Raw genomic sequence first — 13,011 nt, forward strand, 5'->3', positions numbered from 1 at the left:
CCCAGGCAGTGTACAAACCCACCAAAACATAACCGCATACTGCAGAGGAAATGCAGACTGTGGTTTAAAGAGGAAGAGAAAAAAAGCCCAGTGTTAATAAGATCATTTGATTTATGCAAACAGTGGCACAAACTACAGAGCTAAACACAACATGTTGAGAGAACTAAAAGTACAAACGTTCCAGCTGTGCATTAAAATATTACCACTGTTAAATATGATTTTCATCCTGGAAAACGTCTCATCTTCTTTAAAGAGGCTGTTGTGACGTCCCACAGGTCAGGCCGCCGGTCCTTCGCTGCTCTCGAGTTCTGAGTGTTAGAAGTCTTCCACTAAAACAACTAAAACAAGTGTTCACCTGTGACAAATATGGCCTTTATGGAAGAGAAGGAAGAAGAAAGCAATTACTACATTGTCAACTTTTTCTTCCACTTCCAAGGTATTTGCCATTTTTATGTTGGTCAGTTGCATAAAATCCTGAAACTAAAGTTTGAGTCTTCACTGAGACTACAGCAAATTACAGACATTGCCAATTCAATACAGTGGTCATAATAACACTACTAAATTCTAATAATTATATACATAAAAAAAGTAGGATTCTGTACTATAAAACATATTGATTACTTCCAGCTGAGATGTAAAGGTTCTTTATTTTATGGGCCTTTTTCTTGACAACAACTAAGAGCATGAGAGTATTAGGCCATCAAAAGCAGGAAATGTAAATGTGTAGCACAGAGGAAAACCACTGAAGAAGAGTGAGAATTGTGCAAGAGAAAAGAAGGAAGTAGAAAGACTAAAGTTTCATGTAGATAGCATCTTTGTCATGCTAAGGAGAAGTGACTGGGGTGATCGTTTCAATCTGTCTACTTTTAAAAAGTTGAAGTACGGCTGAAGCAGTGACACATCATCGGTGCTGGATGTGAGGATGGGTCACCCTTCGCTGTCTGTGCTGGCCGTTCTCTGTAAGTAGATCGCTTTGTCTTTCTGAAGTGTGCAGGCGGTGAAAAATGTTAGCAATGTTTTACAGTATGTCAGAGGTTCACGAGTTTTGCGCAAAAAAGTTAACCGTGCAGAATTTCTGTTGCTTTTTGTTTTATTGTTCCTCAGGTTTTGTTTTGGGGTGAATTATTGGCTCAGTTCACAAAACCAGAAAGTGCGGGGGATATTGGATTCACAAGAATGAGAAAAGATTTGTTTCTGTCCTTTTGTGATCTGTGTCAAACAATTCAGTTCAGGATGGACTAGGCGTTGTACGTTGTTTTACAAAGAAGTTTGTTGTAATAGGAATGAAAGCAGAAATCTCTCAAAAGATATTAAAACACTTTGAGAGACATCAGTTACATTTTGTGAAAGAAATGGTAATGATATTTAAACTCATCAATAATTAATGGAAATGTCATCATTACAGTAACAAAGCCATTTCCTATAATTGCGGACGAGCTCAGTCAATGGTGTTTAACACTTTACATGGTGATAAGATTGGAAGGGCTCCTTGCTATCACGCTAATCTTTAGCTCCTTCCAAACATTCTCAATCATTTTCAGGTCTGGAGTTTGGCAGAGTTGAAAATGTCTGCCAAAGTCAGACATTTTAAAACATAGGTGTCAAACTCTGGCCCGCGGGCCAAATTTGGCCCGCAATGTAATTATATTTGGCCCGCGATTCAATTTCAAATTAATATTAGAGCCGGCCCGCCGGTATTATACGGTGGCAACGCTGTGACGCCGCATTCACCGCTTATACTACAAATCCCATAATGCTCTGCTGTGTTTTGGCGCGTCAATCAGGACAGAGGCAGACACGCATCCTCCTCTGTGTCAGTAGCACTTATGGTAGCGGACATGGATGTATTAGGAAGGTGGTGATCCGTCTTCTTGCGCACTCCTTCGATTGAAAGCCCCGGCGCACCCCGCATTCCCGGGCCTCTCCCCCAAACCACACTGAGACCTCAAACTACAGCCGTCACTGTGTTACCCTACCAAAAAATGGCAAAAAGAAAGACAGAAAATAGAACTTTTCTGGACAGGTGTTTACATATGTATGTGAGCAACTTTTCTCCTCAGTAAAGATGATGAAAACGTCTCACAGGAGACGTCTGACTGATGAACATCTTTGTTCGATAATGAAGGTTTCCTCAGCTCAAACTCTGAGCCCCGACATTGATGAACTGGCATCCAAGAAAAGATGCCAGGTATCTGGCTTGGCTGCATCAGAGTAGATCAGTGTGTCGCAAAATGAGCAATAAATAAGTTTTCTATGCACCTTTTCTTGTTACTTCAAGGCCTGAATGGTTTATTCATAGTTTATTTAATGATTTATTCATAGTAGTTAATTTATTTTCAAATTTATTAGCCTGTGTACGAAGCTAATTTTGACATTTACCTCAGAAAGGAGGCATTCAGTTTTTATTTACATTTTATTTAATATGCCATTTATATGTTTTATTATTATTTTTAGCAACTCAATTATGCACGCCTGCACTTTTAAGTTATATAAGCCTACCTTGTTCAATATTTATTGTTAAATCAAAACTTGTTTGGGTCCACATTAAAAGATTCATTTGTTCAACCTTGGCCCGCGGCTTTGTTCAATTTAAAATTTTGGCCCACTGTGTATTTGAGTTTGACACCCCTGTTCTAGTGTGACTCTAATGCCAATAAAATGCATCTGTTCAATGTAAAACAGTCCATTTCAGGTTTTGTCAGTCCTCTAAGTATTTCAGATTTCGAACAAATGGCAGTTGATCAAAACTGTGAAATAATCTTTAACATTTGTCTAAATCATCTAGCGACCACAGAAACATTATTTTCATTTTCTCAGACTCATCACTTGTGTCTTGTTTATCAGACACCAAATCTTTTATAACCAAAAATCTGACTCATAAATGGTAAATAATTGATGAGCTTTCTTTTTTTTTGGTGCTGAAATAACCTTGTGCAATCTGCCAGTGAGGGACACAAGGAGGTTCACGTTTCTCTAGCGCTGTCAAGTATCTCTGGCCTTTTTCTCACAGTGCATAGATAAAGTTAGTATTGCTTAAGGTCGTGTAGCCACCAAAAGACAGTTCAGCTTTAGCTGTGGGACAGTTTCAGTCGACTGCATAATTAGAAACAGTGGAGGAAGTTTTGACCACATACATTCTCAGAATGAAATATAAAAAGAGGCACAGTGGTAAACAGGTCTTTGTTTCCATGACATATATTTTGGCTTGTAGACAGAGTATTTGTGCTACTTCTGTGGTCGTCTTCACATTGGCCGAATGTGAACTTTAACATTATGCAACACGCTGACCTCATGGTGTTGCTCTGTTTGGTACGTTTGGATTCATTTCTGTCGAATAAAAAACATCCTCAAAGAGTACCTCACAACAAGGGCACTTCAATATCTGGCACCTTTATAACTTTAGATATATTGCAGCATGAAAAGCTTAAAGCTTTCAGCTCTGGACTCATAATAATAGGCAGAAGCAAATACCTAAAACAGTGACTGAAAGTCCAGTCAATCTACAGCATGTGAGCTGCTCTCTGTAAGAAAAGCTTTATTAAAATAATAATTAAAATATTGGCATATTTGAAGTTCCTTAAACATCTGTTATTACAATTATTAGTGGAAATGTAAAAAAAAAAAAGAAAGCATCTATTCTAGAGTTTTCACATTTCCTCTTTCATGTTTCATTTTTAGACGATGTCTGATTTTTGTTTTTAGGTCTCAGTTCTCTTCTTGGGTGTGGAAAAACTCAAGGTAAGTTTTCCGTTTGTACCCATCCATCAACTCATTCTTATATCAAAAACGATTGAGTGTTTATTCTGGTAACTTATCTTGTTTGTTTGTTTTTTAACATGAACCCAATAAGCTCTTATGTGTTTAAAGTTTGTCTGCAGTGACGCCTGCATTACAAGGCAGCTGCCCTCTGGTGGCTGTTAAAACCCCTGTTGAACTTTTAATAGTTTGTGATCAGTTATTTTAAATACTGGACTAAAACAATGTGCACTAGTTTTGAAATGTCAATGAGACATTTTTTTGATTAGCTTAAAAATAAGAATCTGAATAAGGGTAACATTATTAAGAACATAAATCATAAACGCTCTGTCTTTAACAGAACCAAAGTCTTTCCTCACCGTGTCTCCATCATGGCTGATTCAAGGAGCCTCAGTAAATCTGAGCTGTGAGGTTAAAGCTTCATCTTCAGAATGGAGGATCTTCTGGTATAAAGCTGTTCCTGATCTAAAAAACAAGAACTACAGTTATGAGCTGCTCAATGGTAGCATCCAGGGGACTAAAGAGGATTCCTTCATCATTACTGGACAGAAACACTCAGCAGGATTTGCATGTAGAGCTGAAAGAGGAAACCCAAAGATATCAACTGATTATAGTGAACTAAAGTTTGTCTGGTCTGCAGGTCAGTGTGTTTCTACTCTAACATATTTCCTCAATTGTTTCTATGTCTCTGATGAACTTTCATGTTGACTTTTAATCTGCCATAACATACAGATATACAGCAAAGTGAAAAAAATGAAAGTTTTTCACATTTATTACATATATTTATGTGTGATGTTAACTTGTCTCATCTTTCTTATAACTAGTGTAAGATGAGGCACAGCAGTGAGAGCCTGCCAAAACTCACACATGGTATGAAAAAAGCGAGATAAAAAAATAGAGGCGAAAGAGAAGGACAGAGAGACGACAAGAAAGCGCCTAGAAGTGTGTGAGAACACAGATCTGAGAAACCACAGCGATAACGTATAACAACAGTGTCAATGAAAAGCACACAGTACTGTTTGAAACGAGATGTATTCAGTGGTAAATGCAGCCCAAGATAGTTTATCTGTGCACAACTGAATTCAAAAATATAACGCATCATGCATTCTTCAACAACTTATACATAAGCCTAAACAAAGTTAAGACATTTAATTCAGACAAAGTTTGGGGTTTTTTCCCCTTAGAGTAAAATCAGTTCCACAATGGAAAACTTTGCCAATAGTTGTTGCCATTATTCCAGTGTGAATGCTAACACCTGAACTGCTCACAAGGATCTACTAGGATGCTGTGGATGTGTGTGTTTGGCTCAGGATTTTGTGACCTTGTGGATGCTACCTAGAGCAATAATACTCCCAGTCAGAGGGTGGCGCCACACACAACGATTACATAAATCGAGATTTGGTCACCAGCAGAAAACCTTTAACAGCACAAGTATCAAGAAATACATTGACAGGATCCTGCAGATTTGTCAATGTGGGAAACGTATCTCAGAATATAGAAACTGTACTGAACTCATTTAGTCACAAAAGGACAATTTTATGTACAGTGACACCAGAAATAACTCTGAACTACAGGGTTGGGAAAAAAAAGGGGAATATTTGAGGTTATTGAAAGTTGCCTATCTGAAATAAAATAATCTGAGCCAAAGTATATTTTACCTTCCTAATTCACATAAGCAGGAACAATCACACAAATGGGAGAGCTGGATAACATTTTGGTGACTAGATGGGATGAGGAAAATATAAGTGATATAAGTTGCCACTTATATCACTTATATTTTCATCATGTCCTCTGATGAACTACTGCCTTAACTTTTTACCAATTTGCAACAGCTGCTTCTGTTCCCCCGGCCATACCTAACTACCATTTACTGCAAAACAGTCACTTTCCTCTGGATTAGGGCTTTAGCAATACTACAATGACAGCAATGAATAAATAGGGACAGCATACTAATTAGATGATTCGGTAAATGATTTATTTGTTTTTACAAATCTTTGTTTTCCAGTTCCTCGTCCAGCAGTCTCTCTGACAGTGAGTCCTGACAGAGAGAAACATTTCACTGATCAAAACGTCTCATTAAGATGTGATGCAGAATCTACCGGTGGGAGAATAAGATATTATAGACAAATAAACACTCGGTCATATCTGTATGACTGCTCCACCTGGTGGACGACGGACAAATCCTCATGTATGGCTAACAGTCAGTCGAAGTATAAAGCTGTGTTCTGGTGTGAGTCTGGATCAGAGTTCAGCAATGCGGTCAACATCACTATATACAGTAGGTTATTATATATGAATGTATTTTAATTTGAATGATTCTGATAACAACTGTAGTTCACAGTAACCTGTTGCACATACAGTATATAAACACTGAAATAGATGTTTTAAGTTTTTTATTATTATTTTGTAACTGACAAGATATTTATAAAGTATCGCAGCATTTTTGTGTTTGTTGAAAAACACTGTTAGCTGTAAGCAAATATTGTGAGAAAGATCATTACTGATAATATTTTCAACTTTTACTTCTGTGATCATACATTATAGAAGGTGGAACATGTTTGTCATTATGAAAGACATTTCTCTGTCCTGCAGAGCCAAAGTCAGTCCTGACTGTGTCTCCATCATGGCCGAGTCCTGGAGCCTCAGTGACGCTGACATGTAACCATGACGACCAGTCTGCAGGCTGGAGGTTCTACTGGTATAAAGCTGCTCCTCATAAGTCTGAGGACGGCTACAGATACGAGCTGCTGCCTGACAGCATCAGTGGGACTGTACAGGATTCATTCATCATACATGAACAGAATCACACATCAGGATATTCATGTAGAGCTGGAAGAAGAAACCCAGAGCTTTTTACTGATTACAGTGAACCAAAGTTTGTCTGGTCTGCAGGTCGGTACTTTTTAGTCCTAACTTTGCTACACTGGTAATAAGTCCTAAAATAATCCCATGTGCTATGTGACAAATGTTTAGTTTCGTTTAAACTTATGCAAAAAAAGAACAAACATAATGAAGCAAAAAATGTCTGAACGACATGTTGCTAATAATGCAGTCAAACAAATGATTCCAAATAAAAACAATGAAAGCTAATTCACCAACACTGCTTTTTTCTCCAAATATTCTTCTGCTCATCCTACCTTTTTTCATCTTGTTTTATTTAGTCTCCCGTCCAGCAGCGTCTCTCTCAGTGAGTCCTGACAGAGAGCAACACTTCACCTCTGAGTCTGTGACTCTGAACTGTGGAGGAAACTCTGCTGAGTGGAGAGTGAGGAGGTTTTCAGAATCAGGTTACCTGATCGTCATAGCAAACTGCTATTACTGGGGGAAAATGTCTGGATCCTCCTGCATCGTTAAATATCTGTCAAACCCTAAGTCAGTGTACTGGTGTGAGTCTGGATCAGGAGAGTTCAGCAACGCAGCCAACATCACCTCACACAGTACGTTACTATCCAATGTGTGTTTTTAGTCTGTAATTGTAACAGAAAATTCACTAAAATATTTCTGAAGCAAATTTCTTTATACAGTTCATCTGAGAGAGACATAGCTGGTGCTAAAGTTAATACCCAATCCTGCTAGCTTACCACTATTCTCCTGTGTAGTCACCAGCACTGATTTATTATTGAAGCCTCATAAAATAAGATAAATTACTGTCTGACTGGTTTACAGATGAAGATCTTCTCCTGGTGAGCCCCGTCCATCCTGTGACTGAAGGAGCTTCTGTTACTCTGGGCTGCAGACTGAGAGGAGAAAACCAACTTTCTAATGTGTTTTTCTATCATAATGACAAATTGATCCAAAGTGACAGCAGAGGAGAGCTGAATATCTCTGCAGTGTCTCAGTCAGATGAAGGTTTCTACAAGTGTGAACATTCAGGAAAAGTTTCACCTCAGAGCTGGATGGCAGTTAAAGGTGAGCAGAGATTCAATACATTGTTGCATTGTTAATAATTACGATGCCGTGAGAAATGAAGATGTTTTTACAATTAGGTGTTTCCAAACCTGGGAGCTCTTCGTTTCCAGTGCTGCTGGTCCTCGGTGTAGTTTGTGGATCCGTACTTGTCATTCTGCTGCTCCTGCTGTGTTGCTTTAGGCTTTCCAAAGGTGAAACTTTTCATCTCCTAAAACTACATTAGACAGTTCAAAGGTTTTATTTAGTCATACAAATGCTTCCTCTAATGTCACAAATACAAAATAAATAAATACACGTTAACATTTCCTTTCAGGTTCTTCTCACAGGTCAGTACATATTTTTTTTTAAATTTATTTCCATTCACCTTAAACTTGAATCATAAGTGTTTTAATTTGCAGTTTCAAATTGACTTCCTGTGTTTCAGGGCGATCCAGTCAGAGATCGCTTATCAGGGATCTTCTATAGATCAGCCTCTCAATCAGACCTCAACCAATGAATACAACTTGTCCTCTCATGGTCGGTGTTTTAACTGGTGCATTACATCCCCACTCATTTGCAACATATTCAGAAGATTTTGGATGTTAATAAATAAAAATTAAAAAAAAGTAAATTAAAGTCCTACAGTTTACTTTCAGAAGTAGTTAGACTGCCACAGGAGTTTTATGTTAGCGGACCGATTCCGGATGTGAAACCGTTTTCTGTTCCAGATGTAGACGAAGCCGGTGACGTCACATACGCTCACATTAAGTTCAAAAAGGCCAAACAGGCGACCAAGTCCTCCAAAAGAGGCAGAGTCCGACACAGTGCGCTGGATGTGAAAGGTTTTGGTTTTACCAAACGATTTTTAGCAAAAATTTACTCATCTTTTGTTTACAAATGAATCCAGTTTTGACTATTCCAACAGGGAGGCCTCACGACCCAGAAGAAGGCGCTGTTTACTCCGATGTGAGGACAGCAGCTGCAGGTACAGTCAGCAGCAGCAGAGTTTGACCTGAAATGAACACTTTACCTTGACAAATATTTCCTCATCTTCACCAGTTACTTATCTATTTTTGTGCATTTATTCTCTCTCCATTTACAGAAGCACTGAGTGCTGCAGCAGCTGACGCAGCGCTTTATTCTGAAGTCAGGAAAGGATCTAAGAAGAGAGTAAGCTAGTTGGGTTAACCCTAAACTGCACATTATTTAATAGAGCATATATTTTTTATATAAAATGTTGCGTAAACATTACCTGAAAGATCTTATTTCACAAGTCTTGTCAGTGAACTCCATAGATAAAACCAATGCTTTTTTTTTTTTTTGCTAAACCATATATTATATTTTGTTTTCTATCTAAACACCAGACATTTTTTCTCTTATTTATGGAATATGTTGACTCAGTAATGTTTTTATCTATTTTATATCCCTGTAAATAAAATAAACGCTGTTATTTGTGTCATTCCTAATATTTGGTGTCATTTGACTGTTGTAACTTTTTATATATATATATATATATATATATATATATATATATATATATATATATATATATATGTATATATATGTATTTTTTTCTTGACTTTATTATTTAATCTTAGAATGGGCTTAGACTACAAGAGAATAAATCTTGCATTTTTTTTAATCAACTTCTTGACAATAGACGGGTTACACATGCTTGTCTATAATTCATGTTTGGAAAAAATATTTTTTTACAATTGACATTTTCCAAGAGCTGACCTTAAAAAGTCGCTAACTTTGGCTTTTTGAATGCATTTTTTTTAAAAGCGGTTTTCACAAACTAACAATAGCTACAAAACAGACGTATTCTTGTGAAGTCATGATGTCATTTTAACTCTTCCCTTTCACAATAAAAGGCAATTTAAATGGAACTTTGCTCCACGTTTTCAATCGATTGATTTAAGTGATTTATTCACGGTAAGTATTCACAAAACAAAGCAGAATTATTGTTTTTATGAAGTTAATTTTAAAAAAATCCACAAAGTTAACAGGAACATAGGAGAAACAGGCTGGATATTTTACCAATAAGCTGAGGTGGAGGGTCATTCTCCCCCTATTGGGTCTGCAACTAAAAATTTAATTCACTCATTCTCTCATTTACCTACCAACATGGAGTTCAAAACTCTTAAAGTCACAACATTTCAAAATAACTTCAGTTTTATTCTATTTTCTGTTATGAGACATGTCTCGTTCAGATGCTAATTTTTCATTTTATTTCCTCGTTTGTCCTTCCTGTAAAAAAACAACTCATTCATTCATTCTCTCTCTCTCACATCGCCTAAAGCTGCTCTGCTTTCCATACTACTTCCCTGTTTGTTCTTGAAACAGAACTCATTGCATTATCTAACCGTGTTTTACTTCCTCACGAGAGCTTCTCACAAAAGGTTGGTGATGAAAAGGCAAAACAAAATGCACAGCAGAGCTTTATGAGAATCCAAATCCAAAGCAAGTTGTATGCTCTGTGTTTTTTTCCTTTTAGTACATTTTTCTTTATGATTAGGTCCGAACAGACTTCACCATATTGCTTGACTGAAAATAATTTACATATGAGTACATATAAGTAAAATAAAACAAAAACATCAATCGTTTCATTATTTAACTGCCTCGTATCAGACTTCAAAAACATCACTTATTCTCCTCGCCTATTCTTAGTACAGATGAAGTTAAACTTCTCTGCATCTTTTCTTGTAAACCTTTTGTATTCTCCTCTCGTCTCCATGGCTCCAGACGTGTCACAGTCGTCCATCGGTTCATTTTGGGCCGAGTTGCTGTATCTGACCATCTCATCACTGACCCAGAACCACAAATCCAGAGTGCAGGCGTAGCTCAGTCCAATCCAGACATGATCAGTTGAAGCAAACTGAGCGTTTTGCTGGACTGATGTCTGATCATCCATGTTGGTGATGGTGACCAGGTCATGGTGTTTCTCTCTGCAGGAGGTCAAGGTGTTCTCCCAGGTTTTACTTTCTGTGATCAGGATCAATGTACTTTCTGTTGAAATAAGGAAAACAAACATCTCACCTGTAGCTTTATTTGAGTTATTACTGCAGACTCGTCCATTGATCCTTTCATTTAAAAAAAATCCTAATATGAGCTCTTTAGATTATGGGATGTATTAGCTGCATGATCAGACAAATTCAAAACGTTGTTTCACTTTAGCATAAGAAAGTCAATTAATTACACCTTAATCGTAATTTTATTGTTCTTAAATTTAACCCGACTTTTCTAAGTGCAAAATAGATAGTGTGGAAATGGCACACTAAAAGTTAATTTTAATATTTCTAAAATATATTCCGTATATTGAATTTTAGTATTTTTTCATCTGGGATTTAATGATTGTGACAGTAAATGTCGTTCCAGTAGCAGGTTGGACATAAACACAAGAAAAGTACAAGAAAAGTAAACGTGCTAATGTTTTTTATTCTCAGTTTGATATTTATGAAAAGTTGTTTTACAAATATGAACAAGTGTTATTAGTAAGGTCAATACTGACTTTTTTAAATTTCCAACTAAGGTAATAATCATTCACTATAGGAGCTGAAACTTGTTTTTATTATAGAAAATCCATACATCAGTCAGAACAGGCTGTCTGAATCATGGAAGAACCCTGAAGCCATGGTAACTGAGCTGTAACCATGACGATCAGACTGCAGGCTGGAGGTTCTTCTGGTTTTCTTCCTGATCAGTCTAACAATGGCTGATCAGGAGCTGCTGCCTGATGGCATCAATGGGCCGTCGTCATTCATGTACAGAGACACACAGCAGGAAACGCATGCAAAGCTGAAAGAGGAAACCCAGAGTACTTCTGTGTTTACAGCAAACCAAACTTACAGTTCTTTTCATTCCTAACTTTACTGCACTGGTAGCTCTTAACTCAAAAGGCTACAAGGATCATGTACAACTGGCTTAAATTAAACCAGTTTAATTTAGCTTAAACTGGTTTAAAATAATAAGAAATAAGAAAGTTCATAAAGCACAAAAAGCCTGAAGGATTTTTTGTTCGTCAATGCTGTTAAGCAATATTTAAAATCAAAACAATGAGAATAGATTAATCCAAATAGGTTTTTTTTTCCTTTCTAAATGTTTCAACTCATTCCATATTTTTATGTTGTTTTATTTAGTTTCTCGTCCAGCAGCTTCTCTCTCAGTGAGTCCTGACAGAGAGCAACACTAGTGGAGGAAACTCTGCTGAGTGGAGAGTCTATTAATCAACAGGACTGTAAATGGTGACTATCCACAGTAATTTTTATCATATGCAGAAGATTTAGGAATTTAAATAAAGAAAACGTTAATCATAGTCACTGAGTTTTGATAGCAGTTGAATTGCAACAGGTGTTTTATGCAGACTGATTCCAGTTATGAATCTGTTTTATGTTCCAGATGAAGATGACGCCGGTGAAGTCACATACGCTTACAAAAACACCAAACAGAAAACATACTATACTGCCTTTGATTTTGGCTTGGTACATTTGAATTCATTTTTAATTTTTCTATTCCAACAGCGAGGCATCATGACCCAAAAGAGGGCGCTGTTTACTGTGAGGACAGCAGCTGCAGGTCCAGAAAGCAACAATAAAATATGACATGTCATTGAATAATTTATATAATAATTTATAGCCAGGTCTGTGACTCATAAATCAAGTGATATTTCTGTGATCAATCATTTTCTGTGAAATAAAGAAGTCAGAGCACAAAACACGTTCATATGTAAGTCTTAATATAAACATTAATGAGAGGATCTGGACGAAAACAAAGGACTATTTTCTCATCATGATAGCAGAGAAAATTGTGCTTTTCATTACAGAATAAATCTCCCCACTTGAGAAAAAGAGAGTCACTTTTCCATATAATCCTACAGTTTTGGCCTTCAGATCCAAGATTGTTTGGTTCATTTAAACTTGTTCCCCAGTTTGCCTCATTTTCTTTGAACTCCACTCCAGGCAGAAACCAGCACCATGTTCTGGTACCGTGTGTTTGATAGAGACGTTTGGCTGAGAAGCGTGCTACAGTCATTTCTCTTGAAAAAAAAATATTAAAGAGGTTATGAGAAGTGGCATCCTTCAATTTTTCCACCGGATCTTTTCTGCTAACAGAACAAAATTACGATACTATAAATCTTACATTCTAACTGGGAAATTGCAAACATTTCTCTAGTGAACTTCAGAATTTTTCACAGAGTCAAACCTTGCTGCAGTTTAAAACAGAAACGTTTTCTTGTGAAAAGAAGACTGGCGCAGTTGGTGAGTTTGGAATAATGTTGGTTTGAGGTGGAAATTAGAATCAGAATCTCCATACAGCGTGTCAGAACAGGGAAAGATGAACTGGTAGACAGCTGTGCTGAGAAGATGA

The 13,011-nt window shown here is 37.0% G+C and overlaps 1 protein-coding gene across 3 annotated transcripts; it reads left to right on the forward strand.

Moving 5' to 3' along the window:
- Nucleotides 1–844: 844 nt before the first annotated feature.
- On the forward strand, nucleotides 845–9,118 carry LOC114157113 (low affinity immunoglobulin gamma Fc region receptor II-like). 3 transcript variants are annotated; one of them, XM_028037905.1, is made up of 13 exons: nucleotides 845–959; nucleotides 3,703–3,738; nucleotides 4,097–4,396; nucleotides 5,762–6,034; nucleotides 6,349–6,648; nucleotides 6,918–7,193; nucleotides 7,423–7,665; nucleotides 7,743–7,856; nucleotides 7,979–7,991; nucleotides 8,090–8,181; nucleotides 8,373–8,486; nucleotides 8,570–8,629; nucleotides 8,747–9,118. In XM_028037905.1, the coding sequence occupies exons 1-13, from the start codon at nucleotides 923–925 to the stop codon at nucleotides 8,821–8,823; spliced, it is 1,935 nt and encodes a 644-aa protein (XP_027893706.1). In that variant the 5' UTR covers nucleotides 845–922; the 3' UTR covers nucleotides 8,824–9,118. The 3 variants fall into 3 exon arrangements, with proteins under 3 accessions (XP_027893706.1, XP_027893709.1, XP_027893707.1); XM_028037908.1 differs by lacking the exons at nucleotides 5,762–6,034; nucleotides 6,349–6,648; XM_028037906.1 differs by lacking the exons at nucleotides 845–959; nucleotides 3,703–3,738 and having other exon boundaries at nucleotides 4,305–4,396; nucleotides 4,581–6,034; nucleotides 8,747–9,117.
- The last annotated feature ends 3,893 nt before the right edge of the window (nucleotides 9,119–13,011 follow it).

The sequence above is a fragment of the Xiphophorus couchianus genome, chromosome 14, assembly GCF_001444195.1.
Source record: "Xiphophorus couchianus chromosome 14, X_couchianus-1.0, whole genome shotgun sequence".
Taxonomy (NCBI): domain Eukaryota; kingdom Metazoa; phylum Chordata; class Actinopteri; order Cyprinodontiformes; family Poeciliidae; genus Xiphophorus; species Xiphophorus couchianus.